General features: G+C 40.1%; 1 protein-coding gene across 2 annotated transcripts in view; it reads left to right on the forward strand.

Annotated features, from left to right (window-relative positions):
- The window catches only part of prr12b (proline rich 12b), a 39,627-nt gene that overhangs the window by 1,264 nt on the left and 15,452 nt on the right, over window positions 1-22,911 (forward strand). The window contains exons 2-11 of one of the 2 annotated variants that reach the window (XM_056453675.1): window positions 7,036-7,190; window positions 7,385-7,546; window positions 7,671-12,157; window positions 12,295-12,513; window positions 13,811-13,888; window positions 14,433-15,228; window positions 15,322-15,818; window positions 18,360-18,476; window positions 18,576-18,709; window positions 21,339-21,961. In XM_056453675.1, the coding sequence (XP_056309650.1) occupies window positions 7,036-7,190; window positions 7,385-7,546; window positions 7,671-12,157; window positions 12,295-12,513; window positions 13,811-13,888; window positions 14,433-15,228; window positions 15,322-15,818; window positions 18,360-18,476; window positions 18,576-18,709; window positions 21,339-21,961 (7,268 nt within the window). The remainder of the gene's footprint in view (window positions 1-7,035; window positions 7,191-7,384; window positions 7,547-7,670; window positions 12,158-12,294; window positions 12,514-13,810; window positions 13,889-14,432; window positions 15,229-15,321; window positions 15,819-18,359; window positions 18,477-18,575; window positions 18,710-21,338; window positions 21,962-22,911) is intronic. The other variant, XM_056453676.1, reaches the window with a different exon arrangement.

Genomic DNA, 22,911 nt, shown 5'->3' on the forward strand with positions numbered 1-22,911 from the left:
GGAGCTTTCAAATGTGACCGATTAATAATGCAATATGTTTTAAAATATAACACATAGAAAAGCGCATTAGAAGAAACAATTGATTTTTTGGACTAATTATTAATTTAGTTTCACATAGTTATTAATTAAAAAAATCAGCCATGGCATTTTAGGAAAAATGCTGCATTATAATCTTAAATTAGCGGTGAAATGATCTGTTTCTACCTGAAAACGGGAGTGTTTCAGATCGTGCTCTCGGTGTACGTTCAACCGTGATCCACTATTTTCGCGGCCTACTTACAGTTCAAAGGCGCCCGGCTATGTACGTTATCAGTCGCCGTGACAACCAAATCAATCTTAGCAGCTTACAGAGCGCGCATGCAATCATTCTTGGTGGCGTTAGTGTCTCGCGGTGCATGCAGGGAGTCAGTGGTACATTGGCTGCACACCTACAGCATACTTTCATCTATTGTTATATGGGTAAGATTAGTACAATTTTGGTGTTTTCTGGAATAGAGTGAACTCTGTGCTAATGGTATCTACCATTGGAGAGTTCATTTTATATATAGATATATGTAAAAACAATTATTATAGGGTTTTTAATTTGTTTTTCAGATGCAAATCTGGTGCCTTGTCATAAAGTATTGAAAAGTCTTGCATCATTTGTGCATTGTAAAACAGTTCAAGTGGATCCCTTTTTTCTTAGTATGCATGACAGGGCGACAATAGGGCAGCCAGACACCCCTTGTTTGTAAATGTGTGAAGAATTCCTTTCGAGACTTTTTATGAAATCATACAATTGTGAATGCTGTCTTGTGGTTGAAGTTTTTTAACAGGTTACATTTCAGCAGTATTTGGAAATGCAAAGCTGCATCAGGATCTCTGACTGACTCTTAGTCTTAGCAAGCCGAAGGAGGAATTTTCTGCCGTCTTCTTTAATATTGTGTTTCTGACTCAAGAGCATCTCTGTAGACTCACAGGCAGATTGATAGAATCCAGAATCTTAATGAGGAGTTCAGGCTTATGATGATGGACAAGCTTCAGTGCTGCTGCTGCTGCTGCAGAGGCTGAAAGCATCCGGCGGATAAAATGAAATGAAATGCTTTTGTATTGAATCTTCTCTCTTCTGGTTTCCCCAAAATTGCTTCTGCTTTTGAATGAATATTAGATGGTGAAACGGCCGCTTTGGGTCATTGGAAGCATAGCCATTAGATAATGATGAAACACCAAGAAGTGTTAAATTAGCATAAAAGGAAACCAAATGACACTGGGGTCTGCGTCGGACAGCACATTTTGCAATATTGATTCATATGAATGGGAAACGTTGTTGCATGTGTTAATATTAAATGAGAATAAACATAATATAATGGCACTGCTGCCTGGCAGGGCTTGTGCACAATCTGCACATTGTGTCTTGGTTATGAAGCTGAGAAAGGCTTACTATGAGTCCATAATGGGAAGGTTCATCAGGTCCTGTGTCCTTCTTAGGGCAGCGTACATCCGCTACACACCTCTGCACGCTTCTAATGGAGATTAATGGCCATGACTGAGTTGCCCATCAGGCTGTAAACATTTTGCACCTGTTGGGGGGGGACGGTGTTGAATTATTGCCTATATAATTAGCAGCAGACTTGTACAGTGGTTTTAATTAGGTTTAACTCTTCCTTTTATTTTTATTGGGGTTATTTATTTTTCACATTTATCCTCTTTACCTGGTGTTTTTCTTCCTCCATTGTCAAATTATGTCTACTTAGCTAAAGAACACAGACAATGGCAGGAGGTGTGAAGTTTAACAGGATGATTTAATTGACTGAAGGTTTAAGGCAGCATGATGTAACAAAGCGAGAAAGGAGAGCAGAGGTTGAGGAAGAAATGATTAGATGTAAGCTTCAAAGGATTATTATTATTTTTATTTATTTGTTTGTTGATTTGTTTGCATAGAATAACCCTTTTGGGCGGTTTACAAAAAGAACCATTTGATCTCAATGTGAAGAACATGTCAAAAAAACAAAAGTGCCGATAATTTTAAGGCTCCTCTAGGGCTTGGCGATATGACAAAAATGCAGTCTCGATGATTATTTTCCATAGGTAACGATATATATTTCGATATAAGTTGTTAATGCTTCCAGATTTTAAAAGAGTATCCCAACAATGACTGAAGCCACAAAAATTAGAGGGTCCATTAAATGGCGAAACATTTTCAGCCGATTAATTTGTTGGTGGCTGAAAATTTGGTGCCTCGTTAATATCAACACTTTTTTAGATTCCCATTGTTGCACAATTCTGCTGTGTGATTGGCTCTTAGATCATTATGGAGTAAAAAAGTCCAGAGCTTATCATTGAGTACGTTTACATGATCACAAATAATCCGATTTTAATATGATTAAGACAATACTCTGATTAAGAGTCTACCATGTAAACAGCCATTTTTGATTTAATTTAATCAGATTAAGGTCATAATCGAACTAAACAGAAATCGAATTAAGACGTGGAGTATGGTGACTTTAGTCGCATTATTCAAGTGCAGTACAGACATGCAAACTGCAGTCAAACCATTGCCCTCATGTAGGACTTTTCGATGCGTTTTGCGACAGGATAGTCCACACACACACACACACACACACGCACACACACACACACACACACACACACACACACACACACACACACACACACAACTGTTTGACACTATTCTTTGCACCTAGAGTCAGTGAAGACCACAGACACATACACCGTGAAATGCTGAGTTTTTTTTCTCTTATTCAGCGTGTAGTATGAAATTCCATTAAAACAACACTGAGCAGTTCATAGTTGCATCCAATATCTCGTTTGTCACAGGGGGCATGCATGAAATGTTCCCAAATGAAAGTGAAAGTGCCAAACTGCAGTTAAAGTCCACAAATTAAAAATGAAACACCCGAAATTACTTTAAACTCCGGAGGAAATGTGGATATTGTGGTGACGCAATGACGTTAATTGAATTATGTGATTATAACATGTAAAACGAGATCATGAAAGGAACATTCAAAAAGTAACTCATGTAAACACCTTAAATTATTGTCTCATTCAGGTTAAGGCAAATAATTCGATTACAGATGTTCGTGAAATGTAGTCATTGTTATTGATTGAAATTTTATCGCGATTTGATATAATATTGTTTATCGACCCAGCCCTAGGCGCTTCATGAAAAAGCACAAGCCAATAAAAAAAACATGATCGTTCTTTTTTTAAATTGTGCATCTGGTCAAAATGCATACTATTCAAATTTTGTATAATTTATTATTATTATTATTATTATTATTATTATTATTATTATTATTAATATTAAACCAAATATATGGGGGGAAATAAGAGACCACTTCTTTGGATTTATTAGGTATGACTTTGAGTAAAAAGGTTTAAAAGTTGCTTATTTTGTAAATGCCAAATACCTTTTTTTTTTTTTTAAATAAAAAAACATGTCTTTTAGAGCATTTTCATCCAGAAAAAAAATGTTTTGAGGTTGTGATTGAAAATCAGGTTTACTCTACCAAGTATTGATTTTGTAACTCTTATGAGGTTAAACATAGGTGTTGTGTTGTCTAAAAATGAATATAAACATGTCTGAAAAGATGTCCCCTGATTTGTTATTTTATGCAAAAATAATTCTCTAAAATGACAATAAATAATATGGAAGAAATGTCAGTAGTTTACGGAGTAAAATTACATTTTACTCAAACACATGATTTTCAGTCTGAAATCCAGACATCTTGAGAAATTCTCTTAATTTTTTACCATGCTGTAAATTTGGCACAGCATTAGAAGTGGAAACTGTATAATGATCGTCCCGTTTTTCACAAATGTGAGCACAGTCCTTCTGTCATTGAAGTTAGCATCACATGGAAATTCCTGTCTTCCCTGCTGAGATTTATCTAATTGAATTGCAATATCAAAGAAAAACACTGTTGTTGTTTGTTAATTGTTATGAATGACAGATTGCTGGAGAAGAGAAGTGTTGCCCTCAATCCAGTGCACACATCACAAGATGGGATGTAGTTTTGTTTTTGATTGAAGAACTATGAGGGCACATGGATAAACAAATAAATTGTATACAGTTGAAGTCAATTATTAGAGCCCATTTGAATTTTATTTCTTTTTTAAGTATTTCCCAAATGATGTTTAACAGAGCAAGGTAATAGTCTGATCATATTTTTTCTTCTGGAGAAAGTCTTATTTGTTTCATTTCGGCTATATAAAATAAGTTTTTAATTTTTTAAACACCATTTTATGGTCAAAATTATTAGCCCCTTTTATCTATCTATCTATCTATCTATCTATCTATCTATCTATCTATCTATCTATCTATCTATCTATCTATCTATCTATGATAGTCTACAGAACAAACCACTGTTATACAATAACTTGCCTAATTACCCTAACCTGCCCAATTAACCTAGTTAAGTGTTTAAATGTCACTTTAAGCTGTATAGAAGTGTCTTGAAAAATATCTAGTCAAATATTGTTTACTCTCATCATGACAAAAATGAAATGAATCAGTTATTAGAGATGAGTTATTAAAACTATTATGTTTAGAAATGTGTTGGAAAAAAATCTGCTCTCCGTTAAACAGAAATTGAGGAAAGAATAAACAGGGGGGCTAATAATTCTGACTTCAACTGAATACTATATATGTGTATATATTCATATGTATTAGATATCATTAATAATAAACCATAAAATGAAATAATCAAACAATAAGAAATGGTCTGCATTAACTTATTGTTTTAATTAGAGTAATTTGTTATTGTAATTTGTAATTAATTTGTGAGTAATATAATTTGTAAGAGAATATTTCCTTAAACAACCAAGTTGCCTCATGTTTCAATTTACCTAATTATTCTGAAGTTCGTCATCTGTTCCTTCATGTTTGAGCTGCCACATTGGAATTAAGAGCCAATTGTTGCTTGATTCTTATCAATCCTCATTTCACCCAGAAGTGAAACTGCTTCCTTTGGTTGCGACAAATTATTATATTACGTACATGGATACTTGCGTTTGAAGAGACAGTACTGATGCTATGATGCATTAATTATTTAAGATAACACATTTAGTAGCTGGAGAAACATCTGCCTGTCAGGACTTATCATATGTACCTTTTTGTGTAATTAATAAGATTCACATCCAATTCATGAGTTGATTCTATCTCTAACTTTTTTTTCTAATTCTTTTTTAATGCTACACATCACTCTTGCATGATACTTCTTTAAAGCAGTGACTCAGCTTATCTTACAAGCTTTGCTTTGCACTGCGTAATCTAAAACTATTTCACAGAAGAATCAGTATGAAACTGAAGCGGCAATGTATCAAAACATCATAAGGGGACTTTTGTCATGACACTGTACATTACGTATTATGCCAGAGGTGCAATCAGTGGAGCAGTTGGCAGCAGGAATGTCTGCTCTCACTCATGCATTTAAATGTTTAGCCCAGTTCATTAGAGCCTTTATCCAGTTAATTACACGAGCCTTGTGCCTCCAAGACGAGGGTGTTTTTAAAAGAGATGGACATGCTCCCAGATGGAAACCCCTCAGGATGGACATCAGTTGTCTTTGTCAGATTTATTAAGGGCTTTTGGGAGACATGTATTGCAGTGACTATATTGAGCCCAGGAGTCTATTTAACAGAGAATGACAATGTAAATCTCTTCTTGCATCCTGTCCGGACTGAATTGTAAATTATTTAATGAGGGGCTGTGCATATAGATTGTAGAGATTTTATTTGGGCAATTTTTGAATGCTGCACTACAAGATGCAGGTTTGAATAAGGTTTTTCTTTAATAGGATTTAAAATAGATTTTCTGGTCCACTCCAGTGCTTGTGTTGAATGACACCCACCCCCTCACCACGCGCTCACTCAGTATGTGGTGTCTGTGGCTTCCCACTCTGGTCTCGGAGTGAGAGGGATCTAGACTAACTGAGCTGTACTCACACTAAGAGCCTGTTGAAGATGGAGGGGAGGGGGTTACCAAGGCAATTCAGTCAGTGGAGAGCTTTTATCAATGAGCGCTCTGTGTCTTACCTCAGCAACATCCTAACCGCCATTGTCAACTGAACTGGCCACTCTCTATGAAAGGGAACAACAGAGACAGTCTGCAAAGACTGCAAAAGACAGTTGATTGGCTGGCAACAGGCAGAGTGGCCAATCAGAATGCTGAGCTACGCTCTGTATCATTGCACATCGCCAGTCAGAGCAGTGGTAAATGCGAGACAAAATACAACAAATGTATTCGTAAAAGATCGCTTAAGGGTTGTATATTGATGAGTCAGCATATTTAGCTAATTTGTTGATAGACTTGGTGATTTTGAGGATCCTGAAAATATACTCAAGGGTGTGATGATGGGCAGGCAAAATCAGATCCTGCAAGATTTTAGGGAGAGGGAGGATCTGGAAGTGAGTAGGCTGATTAAAGGGCTAATCTTTGTGTGTGGCTGTGGTGTGAGAGGGATAATGCCAGGCTAGGTCAACTGATACTCTATACAGGGATTTAGTATAAGTCGAGAGCCCGATAGACTGTTTCACTGTCAGATGAGAAGGGGAACAACGAAATCCATCCCAATGTCACAGGGCAGATTTTTAACAGTAGAGTGAGTTATTGTTTCGATAGTTTTCCAGATGACATGCTAATGCAAAAACTTAAGTGGTTGATCTTTTAGTAAGACTGTACAAAAAAAAACATCATTTTATTGTGTCATTTTGTCTAATTAGACAATGAAGTAGTGATTTTGTTTGATTATATAAATAATATAATTTATTCATTAAACCCTTTATTTTTTAAATGTATGTTCGATCAAAATACCTGTTATGTGTTTTCTATATAATTCTCTGTACTAAATTTTTAGCATTTTTATTATATCTTTTTAATGAAGAGATTGAACTAAATATTAAAAGTGTATGCCTAATATTACAGAGCTTAAGAATGATCAATATTGTGCTGTAGTGAATATTATATTTTATTTAAGTTAAACATGTTCATTCCCCATTCCTGTAATTACATTTTTTTAATCTGTTGTGTTACAGTTTGGTTTATGGGAGCTCCAGATCCTCCCATCCAGACTCAGAACTCCTCCATCGTCAACCTTATGCTACACCACACCCCCTGCAAGGATATGCAACAAATCATCATCCAGGCACTTCTGGACAGGGCGGGGCATGGGGCGCAGGAAGGAGCTTAGGTAAGCTCTCGAAAAATGTATAGATAATAAGTGAAACCCGTAGTTGTAGTTTTTTTTGTAGCAATTTGGTATTCATTCCCTTAGAAACAGCCTTTCTTGTGCAATGGTAAAGTTTTAATTTTTGATGTTGAGATATAAAGAAGACATTATTTTCAGCAGGTGTTAGACTTTGTTTTGACAATCATCTTTTGCAGGGCTCTCAGGTCTGTTTGATACTGGACTACATCATGCCAGTCCCTCAGGACCAGACGCTTCAGTTATGAACTTGATCTCTGCTTTGGAATCCCGAGGGGCTCAGCCACCACCTTCTGCCTCTTCCCTTCTCTCCCAATTTCGCACCCCCTCTTGGCAAACCGGTTAGTCTGAGTTATTAAATATAGTGTTATCTAATTGAAAACAGTAGACTATATCTTGAAATGAATCATCTCATTAACTGCTGAATCATTTTCTTTTTCCTTTTCTTTCTCTCTGTTGCTGTAGCAATGCATACCCCTGCCCCTGCAGAGCTATTCATTTCTGGTGCACTACCTGGCTCTGGCTCATTTCCCTCTTCCTCTGCTCTGTCGGCATATCAGCACCCTGCATCCTTCTCAGGGCGCTCCTTCCCTGGAGTGACCCCATCATTATCTCTGCAGGACACGCCTACCTTCAGTCCTACCTCCAATGGTCTCCTGTCACCCCATGATCCTTTGCTGCACATTAAAACACCCTCCCAATCAAGCCTTGGCTTTGACCGTCTTCTGTCTTCACAGAGTGGGAATGCTTCATATAGAGGGTCACAAGAACCTACTAGTGCTCCTCCACCCCAAGCATCTGCATCCTCATCATCACGCCATTTACCCCCCCAGTTTAATTTGCTGTCCTCACAGCTGCAGGATCAGTCATCTCAACTATACAATTCCTCTGTATTTTCTTCGGCACCCCCTCAACCTCCACAGTCCCAGGAAAGAGCAATCCCCAGACAAGATAGTGTGATTAAGCACTACCAGAGACCTTCTCCTGGACAGTCTCAACTTTCCTCTTCCACACCTCATCCTCTGCAACACTATCTTAGTTGTGGTGCATCGGGATACCAGCAGATACCCCATCATCGTCATGGCTCTGCCATAAACTGTAGTCCACTGGGTGAGCAGAGTCCATCATCTGACCCCAAACCGTCACCTCGATCAGAGCAAATTTACCGTCCAATTATCCAACCCCCATATACCACTTCCTCAGTATCCTCCTCAGCGGGTTCAGGTGGTGGTATTGGGAAAACAGGGAAAAGTTCCAGCTCAAGTAGCGGTTACTCTTCTTCTGGCTCTTCCTCATCTCGTACACCCCACACCCCTCCCTCTGCTTCTTCCACCACCTCTTCTTCCTCCTCTGCCTCTAATCCCAATGCCTCATCCAGTACCTCCTCTGCACCCTCAAGGCAGCAACCACCACCTCAGTCAGCACCGCAACCCCCACCTCCCCCCACAGTGTCATCCTCTGTCACACAGCAGCAGCCACCAAAACCTTGCCTGTCTACATATGGCTCTCCTGTTGCTCCTGTCAAACCAACCCCTGGCCTTCCTGGTCAGACCCCACCACAACAACAGTCATATTCACCAAGTCAGCCACCCCCCTCTCACCTGCCCCAGCCATATGGAGGATTCAGTTCCCCACAGGCCCAAGATCTTGGTTCCAGCCTTGGAGGATCTGGAAAAGCTTATGGAAGTCTTGGAACAACAGGGCGTTCATTTTCAGCAGAGGTGGTCTATGGCTCTGATTCGGGATATGGTTCTTTGCCACCATCTCTCGGAGGGGCAGGAAGTCCTTCAATGGGCTATGGTGGCACAGGACATTCACCTGCCCTGATGGTGTCTGGAGGTGGTACTGGTACAACAAGTAGTACCACTGGATCAGGAGCAGGGAGTTCAGGAAGTGTGGGGGGTGGGTCAGTTGGTGGTGGTACTAGTGTAGGAAGTGGTGCAGGATCATACCACCTCCCAGATTCCAGCCCTTCACCCTCAAGTAATTCTGGAATAATTCGCCCAAGCCTGCACTCCCCTGCGCCAACTCGACCTGCACAATCACCTGGAGGAAATGGGGGCAGCAAGTACCTATCGTCAGTCCTCTCCCCAGCGTTCTTGGCTTCTCCTCAAGGTTACTCCGACTCAAGGGTGCCTCCCCAGCAAACACAGTCTTATCACACAACACCACCAAAATCAAAATCTGATTCTGATATGCTTGGTGTAGAAAGATCTCAAGAGGAGGATGAGGAAGATGAGGAAGATTTTTTGATTCAGCAATTATTGCACTCACAGAGTCCAGGACCCAATTCCTCCCAACATCATTCTCAACAAGCTCAGCAAGTAGCTTCACAACAACCACAGCCCCAATCCATTTCCCAGAGTAGAGATGGAGGAAAGTCACTCTCTGCTTATGAACTGAATAAGGCATCTGAAGAACGTTATCATTTACAGAGTGTCATTCGGACCAATAATACGACCAACAGTGCATCTACAGTTACTGCTGGCTCTTGTGGTCAAGGCACAGGTTTAGAGAACCAGTTAGAGATGTCTCTGAAAAAGCAGCAGCAAACTAAAGCTGATAGAGTCCTGTCTGGAGCTGGTACAAATGGAGGTCGAGGTGCAGTTGATTCTTTGTCACACGCTCATTCTCATAGTCAACATGACTCTCTTGGTTCAGTGGTCCACTATGGTAGAGGAGACCATTACACTCATCAAACACATCAACATCACCCTACACACCCATCACACTCCCAACACCCTCAGCATTCACAGCACCCTCATCCACATTCAATGTCCCACTCACATATGGATCTTAAGAAAGCTCAGGATCCTTCAGAATTACCATACCTGCGAAAGACTCCAGACTTGCAGCAGCGACAGACACAGTCCACGCTTGGACTAATGGATTCTCCACCTGACCCATCTCAGCAAACCTCCCAAGCTCACCTTCTCCAATCCGTCCTTTCGCACACCACTCGAAACAAGATGGACAACCAACAGGCTTCTACACAGCAACAACAACACCCAATGAGTCAGCAGGCCATGATTGGACAAACAGGGGGATTAGGAAGTAGTGGCCCTGGAGGAGTAGACACTCAGCCACAGGCTTCTCAACTTCAACTCCAGCTGCAGTCCCAAACTATGGAGGTTCATTATGGACGTGAGGCTCAGCGAAACCAAAGCCAGTCAAGTCAAAATTCTGTTTCACCACTAGACATGCTAGAGAGATCTCTATCCAGGACAAATAGTCGGGAAGGGACAGGGCCTTCTGATAGAGTTGGTACAGGTGATGGGAGCAATGCTGATCATCACAGGCAACAACAGCATCGGATGTCCTCACATCACCAATCCCACCATCCTCAACAACCATCAGCAGAGCTTCATGATTTCTTGTCTGAGCCTGATGTAAGCATGTCAGCCCCTTCTCATTTGCACCATATGACCTCACACCATCCACCTCCTCATGCCCATCATCAGCCACAGACACATTCTCACCATCAACACCCTCACCAGCACCCTCACCACATGCAACCATCTTCTGGACCTCCACAACCCCAATCACAAACCAGGGAACAAGAACCACAGCTCTCACAGCCACAGCTGGATCAGCTTAAAGAGCATCAATATGACACTGGTAGTCCTGTGGGGAAAACATCTCAGAACCAGAGTCAGACCCAAGAGCAGCAACAGCGGTTCGTGCCATTGACATCTATTTGTTTTCCAGATTCTCTTCTCCAAGATGAGGATCGGTCCTTTTTTCCAGGGATGGAAGATATGTTCTGCTCTGAAGATTACAAGGCAAGTTGTGGTGGGGGAGGTGGAAGTGCAGGACAAGGAGGTCAGGATGGTGTTTCAGAGGCACGTGGATCAGTACAAGATGGAATGGATGTTGTTAAAAATACAGGTGGTGGAGGTGCATATGACATGATGGGTCACCATGGTGATCAGGGATATGGGCAGTATTGCCACAGTTTGTCTGAATCTGGCAATGGTACTATGCACTTAGATCTGGACCCCTTGAAATCTCATGAACTCCCATCTACTGTAAACACAGAACAGTTAGGCTTAATCCAGTCTCAGGGCCCAGGCCTTGGGATGGGCAGCACGGGACAAGTTATGGACGGAACTGGAAACAAAATGATGGGCTCTGTGGGTGTAGGCAGTGTTTCTGGAACAGGGGGGCTCTCCTCGCCAATCTTTTGCTCCTCTAGACCTAAAAAACTTTTAAAAACAAGCTCATTTCATCTCTTAAAACAGCGAAAAGACCCTAATGCCCAATCACAGGTCAAAAAGAACTATGCCCAAGAATATGAGTTTGAAGATGATGAGGACAAAGCAAATGTTCCAGCTGATATTCGCTTAAATAGCAGGCGTCTCCCAGATCTGCTTCCTGATCTTGTTTCCAGTTGCAGAAAGTCTGGAAGCGGTTCAGGAGTAGGGAGTTTAAGTCCTTTGATCAGTGATTTAGATTTCTGCCACCCCTCAGGATACCCATCACTTGGACCTCCTCCACAGCTGCTCCCACAAGATGGTCCAAAGAAAAGGGGGAGGAAACCCACCAAACCTAAACGTGAGGGTCCACCAAGACCCAGGGGTAGGCCACGTATTAGGCCTCTTCCTGAACCACCATATTGCAGAAACATGTTGGGGCCTGGGGGAGAAAGTAGAAGGGGCCGTGGTCGAGGAAGAGGACGTGGAAGAAAGGATGATCAAATGCTGGATATGCATAGAGACATGAACAAGGGGCAGAACTACCATCAACAAGCACCTCAACTTCATCATCAACCACAGTTACAACAGCACATGCACCACCATCTACAACAACAACAGCAGCACCAACCACAACATATGCACCAACAGCAGCACCTACATGTACAACAACAACTTCATCATCAACAGCAGCACCACCAACAGCTTGCACAACATCAGCCTCAGCAACAATACCAGGAACCCATCAAACCAATCAAAGTACGTTAACTGTTACAGTTTGTACCAGTAGTAAATTAGGTATTTGTTAAGATCAGTGAAACCATAACATAATGTTTATTGATTTAAGAATTGGCTTATGTATAAATACTTAATGTATTTACTTGTTTTCCTCCCAGATTAAGCTCCCTATTCCTTCCATGCCCTCATCTGATTCCCTCTTGAGGACAGACTCCATGTCTAGCACAGATCCAGTTTTGTCTGATGGTTCGGTAGGATCTGCACCATCTCTTGGTTTGAGCCCAGGGCCCACTAACAGCGTGGAGCTAAACAGAATTGACATGAACAGGAATGATATGGGATGTGGTCAGGAAAAGATGAAGCAGAAAGCCCAAGAGGTGAGTCTCAGTTTGCAAAAATGTTTAGTGAATGTTGAAATCAAGCAGAAGATTTTTAAATGACTCCAGATGTTTTATGTAAAATGCAGAACAAGTGACAATTCAGTGGTTTGGTATTTTAGGACATTATTTGTTGCAATAGCTGTATCCTTTCATAATCACAAGAAAGATGTGTTTTATCATAGAAATTGGTGCATTTAAAACCTTAGCATAAAGACAGAGCACAATCAATAAATCGTGATGATTTTTTACAATTTTAGGAACCAAAAACATGACAAACCCATTCATTAGTTCATATTGGGTCTTTTTGATGCTCCCAAATAACCTACAAATTTAGAGCAAAGTTTAGTGAAGGAGTTGATTAGAGAAGGTCAAATATTTTTTAGAAGACTTGCCAGGCCAGAGTGTTGGCAGCGGTGATAGACTTAAACATTTTTGTTAAAACAATTGATTAAACATTTTAAGGACTTTGTAAATTGCTTTATCAAGCACATTTCTAGTCATTTTAGTTAGCCTTGCATAATACCGTTAGACCAATGGTCTCAAACTCAATTCCTGGAGGGCCGCAGCTCTGCATAGTTTAGCTCCAGCCACCTCCAACTCATTCGTTTATTCATTTTCTTTTCAGCTTAGTCTCTTTATTAATGAGGGGTCACCACAGCGGAATGAACCGCCAACTTATCCAGCACATGTTGTCAATATGCCAACACGGGAAGAACATGCAAACTCCACACAGAAATGCCAACTGACCCAGCCGGGGCTCGAACCAGCAACCTTCTAGCTGTGTGGCGATTATGCTACCAACTGTGCCCACTTGATTAGGGTTGGAACAAAACTGAGCAGAGCTGCAGTCATCCAGGAATTGAGCTTGAGACCCATGCGTTAGACAGTGTTATTTACCAGTTGAGGCAATTTGTAGCATGTGACATAAATATGATTTATGCTATTGGTGGCCCCTGATGAATTAAAGGGTTAAGCTAGAGGAAAATGAATGAATGATTTATTTGTAAAAAAAAAAAACAACAACAACAAAAAACCTAAAATAATACAGTCAAAGTTCTGTTCTACATAGAAATAAAACCTTATGAAAAGCATGTTCCTAAGCATGAAGCATTTTACAGCCCTAATCAAACGATGTCCTCCATATGTTTAAAATGCTCTTATGAAATGTCCTCTGTTGCCTCAGCAACAGGTAGCCTCTGGATAAAAGGGTGGAAGAGCTGGTCGGGTGCTACAGTATGTGTAGATATATGTTTTGTCTTACATGTATGCACAATGTTTTTTATTTATTTATTAGCAGATGTCCTGGGACGGAGACATTGATGACCAAATGACCCCAGAGGCCTGGGCTACCATGCAGAAGCTCTCCAGCTCAGTAAGACTTGCATTCATTCTAATTCAAGATCTGAGTTAGTTCTGTATAGAAGACAATAAATCACTCATATTTTGATTAAAGGATGCATTAGTAATTACATATAAAATCTAATGGAAGTTGTTTCAAATGTTAGTTTATGTGGCCGTTCTCAGTGTTTGCTTCCTGCCACTAGAGGGAGCAATGTCCATAGACTAAGATGATTGGCAGACCACCCCGATGACTGAGTTCTTAAAAAATGCAATAAAAGAAAGGGAGAGTGCTGTTGCTAGGGTGGCTGTTGCTAAGGTTACTGATTCATAGTAACCATCATCAACCACCCTGCTGTTCAGTAAGGTGTTTTACCTCTCTCCAGACACACCTAATATAAGAGATTAGGACTACAGTGATTTGAAAATATAAAAGATGTTAAATCACAAAGAACATTTATTTTGAAGCAGGGTTTCTGGCTTTTTTATTCTTCTTTCGTGTCCCTATTTTCTATCTTTGCCGTATTTATGCTATTTGTCCAATTTTTCCCATCCTCTGCCCTTTTCGTTTCTCTCAGACGGATGAGAAATCTTCAGAGCTGAAATCGGGTTTCATAACATCCTTTCTGGATTTCTTGAAAACGGGGAAAAAGCCAGGCACTGAAGCTCCACCTGTAGATGGGTGCACGTCCACAGATTCCTCTTCAATAAAGGGAGGCATTCGCCCATTATCGCCACAGCCACCTCCTCCTCCACCTCCCCACTTTGGAGAGAATGAAGGCGATGGAAGCCTGGGTCTCAGTAACTGTCCATCACCCTGTAAAAGACTTGACGAAGAGCTCAAGAGGAACTTAGAGACCCTGCCGTCATTCTCCTCAGACGAGGAGGACTCTGTCAGTAAAAACCAGGACCTGCAGAAGAGCATCTCGTCAGCCATTTCTGCCCTCTATGACACGCCTCACAGCCTCGCTGCCATTCCTCCTCCACCTACACCGTCACCGCCCACTCCACAGACGGTCTCTCTAAACACCCCCCCACCACCCTCCGATCCAGAGTCTATCCTGCATGTTCATGTTGAACCAGAGCCTGACATACACACGTCACAGCAGCTGGAAACACACTCAAGGCCCAATCCCCAGGAGGAGGCACATATTCCAGGTGAGGACGAGGAACAGGAAGAACCTGTACAGGAGACGCATGATGAAATGCAGCAGAAAGACGACACACAGAGCGAGTGTGAGGAGGAAGGAGATGAGCTGGAAGAAGACAGAAGTGAGAAGGAGGGAGCAGATCCGATAAGGACAGAAGAGAGCAAGCAGGAAGAGGAGGAAGAACCTGCGTATGAAATGCTGGATGCTCTCAAGGCTGATGAGAGTGAGTATTTGAACACATCCACAGTCAGGTATTACATACATATGGAATATTAATACCTCCTCCTCCTTTTCTTAACCGCACACCATGTTTTAGGGTCTCCGTCGGAGTCTCCTCCTGCTCCCCCTTCTCCTCCATCTCTTTCCCCCTCTCCCCCAACCTCTTCCTCGCCATCTCCTCTTCCTCCTCCACCTCTCTCTCTCCCCTCCCCTCTGCCATCTCAAGAAGAGGAGGAGAATATACAGCAACAGCCGCAACAGCCGCCGCTGCACAATTCCCTCCCTCCCAGCCCTTCTCCACCTGCTCTCCCTTCTCCCTCCCCGCCTCCACCCACGCTGCCCCCCTCCGCTACACCACCACCATCCCCCTCTCCACCTCCTCCCGAAGAGCTGCCCCAGCCCTCCCCAGAATCACCCCCCACCCCCGAAGATGCCCCGACGCCTCAGATCACGTCACTGCACCTGGCTAAGAAACAGTCCAACGCGGCCATTGCTGGAGAGAGTGAGGATGATGACAGCGAGAGTGGGGGGGAGGGGATCTTCAGAGAGAGGGATGAATTTGTGGTGCGCACAGAAGATATTGGTGCACTCAAGGTAGAAAAAATCCTCTGCTTTTGTTTTATTGTGTGATTTATTTTTATTTATTTCTTTTTTTATGTATAGAATTAATATTTAGATGCTTAAAGGGATTGAATTCTTTTCTTCTCTGGAACATAAGAGAGCAAAGTTGGAAAGCAAATCTGGTCACCTGCACTTCCATTGCTTGGTCAAAAGCTGTAATACATAAATACTAATAGTATTTTGACACATTAAAAATTTATTACAATCATACACAGTAGGGAATGTAGTGAAATGCTTTTGTTTGACTGCCCTGGTTAGACAAGCAGGAAACAAGCAGATATGTACAGGGTGCGAATTATACATTGACGATCGGGGGTCAACTTATTTGGTAATGTTAGTTTGTGTAATGTACATGCTTCAGTGAATGAATTATATGCATTTATTTGAATTCCATCCAATTTATTAATAAAATGTATTTACGTTTTCAGAGTTTTGAGGGATTCTTAATGTATTCTGACCTACAGTATCCACTGATTAGCTATTTTAGAGGTAACTGTAGGTCAAACTATATAAACTGCATCAAATTTAACTTTTAAGCGTATATTAAACACCTATTTTACAAGAAATGTGTCTTGTGTGAACATTTACAATATCTGTTCCTGCTCTTGAGCTGCAGTATTAGTCTGTTGAATGACTTCTCGTATAGACTGATTGGCGTGATTATGCATTCACAATGGTATGAACCATTATGGGGTGGTTAAATGTACAGTTAAAGTCAGAATTATTAGCCCCCCTGTTTATTTTTTCCCCAATTTCTGTTTAACGGAGAGATTATTTCAACACATTTCTAAACATAATAGTTTTAATAACTTATTTTTAATAACTGATTTATTTTTCTTTGCCATGATGACAGTAAATAATATTTGACTAGATATTTTTCAAGACACTTCTATACAGCTGAAAATAACATTTAAAGGCTTAATTGGGTTAATTAGGGTAATTAGGCAGGTTAGGGTAATTAGGCAAGTTATTTTATAACAATAGTTTGTTCTGTAGACAACTGGGAAAAATTAGCTTAAAGGGACTAATGATTTTGTCCTTAAAATTGTGTTTAAGAAATTAAAAACTTTTATTCTAGCCGAAATAAAACAAATAAGACTTTCTCCAGAAGAAAAAATATTATCAGATATACTGTGAAAATTTCCTTGCTCTGTTAAACATAATTTGGGAAATATTGAAAAAAGAAAAAAAATTCAAAGGGGGGCTAATAATACTGATTTCAACTGTGTATTCATATTCTAATTATTATTATTTTTAAGTTACTAATCGGAGCAAACTATTTAAACCTCAGCACCCCCAAATATCTTGTTTTGATGTCCTTCAGTAGGGATCAAATATGAATTAGCGGGGTCAGATTCCCTAACCCCCCTGGAATTCGCACTCTGGATATGTAGATAGTATAAACATGACAATTAGTTTACATCTGTTGACACATCATGCTTCTCAGCAAAGTTTCGCCTTGTCTTTTTTTTTATGATTTGAACTTTTTATTGACTTGTCTTATTTTCAGGTAATGTATCAAATACAGAGCATTAACATAAAAGCAGAACAATACAAAATAAATAAGTATAAATTAAGCAAACCAAACCAAAACGCATACAAGAAAAAGAAAAAAAGTGGTCGAGGTTTGCTAATATCATAGCCTTATTTTTATTTTGTCTTGCTACATGTTTGCTAGCATTGTGGATCACAGAAATTCTGAAATTTTCACCATTTATCAAAATAAATTTCAATCCTTCCATGTAAACTGTAGGAGAGTATTTTTGAAAAGTCGTCCTAACTCAAAGATCGGAGGTCTACTAGAAGTTTTTAACAATCACCCATCTGCCTAGCATGACACAGCTCTGTATCCACTGTGATTCAGCTTTAATTTATGTGGCTTAAGGGACAGGGGTCACCAAGTATGTATAAGCATGGGCAAAAGTCATACTGGGTCTGCAATATTTTTACAAGGCATACATGCGCCTATCTCCAAAAATATTGGACTTTTGGGCATTGCCATAATACATGAAATAGGTCACCTGCTTCTTCTTGACATCGCCAGCATTCTGGATAGTTTTTAAAACCTGCTCTAAAATGTCTCATAGGGGTCCAGTAAAATCTATGTACAATTTTCTGTTCTAACATCTCTAAACATGATTTTAAATTCCCAGCAATTTTTACCAGCAAATCTTCAAATGTGCATCCCAAATCTTTTTTACCATATTATCTTGATTCCAGAACTAATATTTTGACTAATTTGACTGAGTAGTGCATACTATTTAGAAACTTCATGGCCAGTTACTCACCTTGTCTTTCTAAACTGGTGAACAATTCCAGCTGTAATGTTGAACTGAACATTAAAAAAGTCCATTAAGACTTTTTAAAATCTGCTTTAGAATATGTTTACTCCTGTTAGGATAAGTAGGAATAGAACTACATCACCTTGGAAATTGTTGGTTATCTCATTTTAATCTCCATTGTATAACATTAAAACTTCTTTATCAAATTCCTAATTGTCTCTGCTTTTCTTAGCTGGCGCTGCAGACTGGGCGAGAGCCTCCTCCAATCTGGAGGGTGCAGAAAGCTCTGCTGCAGAAGTTTGCTCCTGAAATCAAAGATGGACAGCGGCAGTTTTGTGCTACCAGTAATGTGAGTGTCTCCCTAGAAAGCATGCCTGCTTACATTAAAATTTAGTACTCCACTACCACTGTGAACTCACACTATCTGTCCTCTGTCACTCTTTGGCAGTATTTGGGCTACTTTGGAGATGCAAAGATGCGCTATCAGCGTTTATATGTCAAATTCCTGGAGAATGTGAACAAAAAGGATTACGTTCGAGTGTGCTCGCGGAAACCTTGGCATCGGCCCAGTCTCACACTGAGGTAATTTCACCCTAAATGACCTTCTGGAGCTACTGTGGTCCTGTGATATGTAGCAGTTAATGCAGTAGTTACTGTCAATCATAGAAATCTGTGATCATTTACTCACCCTCATGCTGTTCAAAACCTTCATGCTGTTGCTTTTTACTGTGAAGCAGATTTATTTCTTTACAGAATAAATGTACTCCACTTGTTACAGCTCTGTTTTCACCTGATATTAAGGTACATTTTGGTCTGTAGAAAACAGACGAGGGAAACACATTTCTGTTGATACCTGATGTTTTAATCAGGGTGTGAATTATACATTGACGATCGGAGGGGTCAGCTTTTTTGGTAATGTTAGTTTGTGTAGTATATGCTTCAGTGAATTAAATGTATGTATTTATTTAAATTACATCTAGTTTATTAATAAAATGTATTTAAGTTTTCAGTGTTTTGAGGGATATTTCGTGTATTCTGACCTACAGTATCCGATTAGCTACTTCTGAGATTACTGTAAGTCAGATGCATCTAATTTGACTTTACTTTTAGGCTGTATGTAGAAAGAAACAGCTGTTTTACAAGAAAACTGTCTTGTGAACAGTTGCATCGTCTATCGGTGCTCTAGATCTGTTCAGAACAGATTCAGTCTGTTGAATGAGTTTTTTCTCACAGACTGATTAGAGCGATTATGCATTCACAGTGGTATGAACAATTATAGGGGTGGTCAAACTCATTCATTTTCTTTTAGGCTTAGTCCCTTTATTAATCAGGGGTCACCACGGTGAAATAAACTGACAACTTATCCAGCATATTTTGTTTACATAATGGATGCCCTTTTAGCTGCAAGCCAACACTGGGAAACACCCATACACACTTTTTCACACTCATACACTACGGCCAATTTAGCTTATTCAATTCACCTATAGCGCATGTCTTTGGACTGTGGGGAAAACCAGAGCACCCGGAGGAAACCCACACGAGCCAACTGACCCAGCTGGGGCTCAAACCAGTGACCTTTTTGCAGTGAGGCGATTGTGCTACCCACTGCATCATCATGATGCCTGGGGTGGTATTTATATTATTAATTCGATTTTTTTATTATTAACATTATTAATTGAAATACAAAGCAGAGCAAATTATTTCTCAGTATTAAATGCAGACCCCAATAAACATGTTGTTTTAATATCCTTCATGAGGGATCAAGAGTTAATTAGGGGGGTTGACCCCCACCCAAACTCCTTTGTAATTCGCACCCTGGTTTTAATCCATTTTCTGTCCACTTTTCGGAGTTCTTAGGGTCTATGGCCAGGTCTGTATACAAGCCGCTTTTTGATCTTGTACTCTAATATTGTGAAATAAGCTATTTGCATCATGGACATGAAAGGAGATGATGAAAAATAACTGAATGCTGCAGAACATAGAAAGCTGTGGCTTTTCATGAGAATCAGCACTGGTTCGAGAACATAGCGTTTTACACTTCTCCCTCTTTAACCAAACGAACAATTTCAGATAAAAAAATTTAATCTAGTCTAGTGTGCTTTAGGGATGGGATGATAACCGGTTTCAAGGTTTACCGTGGTTTGGAAAAGTCAAGGTTTTGAAACTGCAAACATTATGTTTTATACCGTTCCTAAGGTATATGTATGTTTTTAGGGCATCAGTATCTACAGCAAAGGAACTCTCCAAATCCAAAGCTACTGGTCAACCCACGATTCAGGAATTGTTTGAAAAACAAGTCACTTATACACCAACATTCAAGCATGCTATAGAGCCGAACAGTGCAGTGGCTTTACTTTATAACTGCCTTTTCAAGTTGTTATGAAGATAGTCAGTGATTTATTTAAATTGTTTCACCTGACATGTTCAAAATAAAAAAGCCAAAATATTAAAATGTTTCTTAAAATAAAATATATTGTGTTCAATAGGGAAAAATTATTTTTTTTTTAATCCAGAGATTTTAAAAGAACTAATCACAATACCATAAAACCGTGATGTTTTTATCAAAGGTTATCGTACCATCAGAATCTTATGTCAACCCATTAGTGTGCTTCAACAGCACATCCTGTAAATTTGAAGAATTAGGTCAGTAGGCATGGAGGAGGTGGTCAATTCTGGATATTCAAATGGAATTGGCTGCATCAGTGTTTTCGATTGCCTCTGAAAGTGGATGAAGGTGGACAAGCTCAAAATGTTTCACACCCTGTTAAAATTGCATTAATATCCCCTTGTGATCGGATCAAGAATAAGGATCTTAATACGAGCTGTAAACAGGGCCTCATGTGCCAAATTTGTCTGTCGGAAAAATAAGTATCTATCCGCTAATAATCTCCCAGTGCAGCAGCTCTCAGATGGTTTATGTTCCTCAGACTTGACATTATGACATTTGATTTTGAGACACATGAGACTAATGACATTTAATGCCAGTGACAGCCCACCTGCTGCATAGCTTGACTGATATACATCACTAAAATGACCCTGTCATGGTATGCAAAAGGCTGAGAAAAATCTTTACATTGCACAGAGTTTAATATTTAAAGCTATACGAGGGTGAGTTAATGATCGCAGAATTCAGATTTCTTGTGAACTGTCAAGTCCATCAGTTTATTGTCATTGAAATGTGGATAAAATAAATGTCTTGTCTTTCTATCAGGCGCCAGTCGCTCCCTAAACCACAACCTGTGCGGAGCCTGACTCCACCTCGCATGGAGCGAGACGATCGAGAGAAGGAGAGAGAAAGACAACGGGAGCAAAGAGAAAAAGAAAAGGAGAGAGAAAGAGAAAAGGAACGGGAACGAGAGAGGGAGCAGATCGAGAAATCTCGCCGAGAAAAGGAGAAGGAGAAAGAGAGGGAGCGAGAGCTAGAAAAGCAAAAAGAGAGGGAGAAACAAAAAGAAAGGGAAAGAGAGAAGGAAAGGGAAAAACAGCGAGAAAGAGAAAAGGAAAAACAAAAGGAGAAGGAGAGAGAAAGGGAAAGACAGAGAGAAAAGGAAATGGAAAAACAACGAGAGAAGGAGAAGGAGAAAGAGCGAGAGAAGGAAAAGAAGCTCCAACAGCGACAGACTCAAGAGAAGCTGGACAGGAGACCGGCGTTGGTGGAGCGCGGGAGGGTCAAAGAGGAGAAGAGAGTTGGAGAAAAGCGTGCTGACAGGACGAGAAGCAGGCCTGTCAAAGTAAAGGCAGAACCTCCACCCAAAAAGAGGAAGAAGTGGCTGAAAGAAGTGCCCTCTTCCTCAGATTCAGACTCCTCGCCTGAGCCGCCCAGTGATGATGAAGGTGTGTATGGAATATCCCCATATTCAATAATAAATCTGATGATAATGAATATGCACAATACTGATATCAAGGGCACTTCAAGATACTGTGAATAATGATTCATTATTCAATTTTAGAGTTCCTTTTAAGATTGTTGTGTATATTCAGTGTTTGTCCTTAACGACTGACTTTATTTTAAACCATTTGACATGAACATTTTCACACGTTATTCTGGAAAAGAATCTCTCGTCTCTCTGACTCTTGCACCAGGTTGCACATTTGCACTATAGACACTTTCTTAATTACTCCATGTCTCTTGGAAACATTGTGCATTTCAATTGTGCTTCATTCAGGTGAGTGGGCTTGACAGACCACCTGTAGAAACACTCCATATTACGAGAACTCAAGGAAAATGATGTTTACTATAAATGTACCACAATCATGTTGCACTGCTTGCTTCAACCATAAATAACTCTTGCACAGTAATAAACCTTGAATAACTCTTTTGCACAATATTCCCCTTTAACACCTCTCCTGCACAACATTGTTCAGTCTCATGTAAAAGTACTAATATAGCCTGTCTCATGTGTCTAGTTAAGTCTTAGCTGTATAGTTAAGTATCTTATAGAATATGTTAGTTATGCATAGGTGTTTTAAAAAAATAGCTATGTCCAGTGTTGTGCTTGTATTTATGATTAATTTATGTAGCATCGTTGTCCTGAGAGACACTACATTTCATTCCTCTGTATGTCCACACATGTAGCGGAATGACTATAAAGCTCGACTTGACTTAGTCTACAACATTGAAAATTATGTGACCACTTATAGGCCTTTTGTTCATTAACCCTGTAGGGTACAGTTCCATTTGTTAACATTAGTTAATTTAATAACTATAGTCAGTGTAATGACAAATAATGTTAGATTATGTTAATTTCTGATTTCTTTTTTGCTCATTGTAAAGTTTAAAAGAA

Source organism: Danio aesculapii, chromosome 3, assembly GCF_903798145.1.
Source record: "Danio aesculapii chromosome 3, fDanAes4.1, whole genome shotgun sequence".
Taxonomy (NCBI): domain Eukaryota; kingdom Metazoa; phylum Chordata; class Actinopteri; order Cypriniformes; family Danionidae; genus Danio; species Danio aesculapii.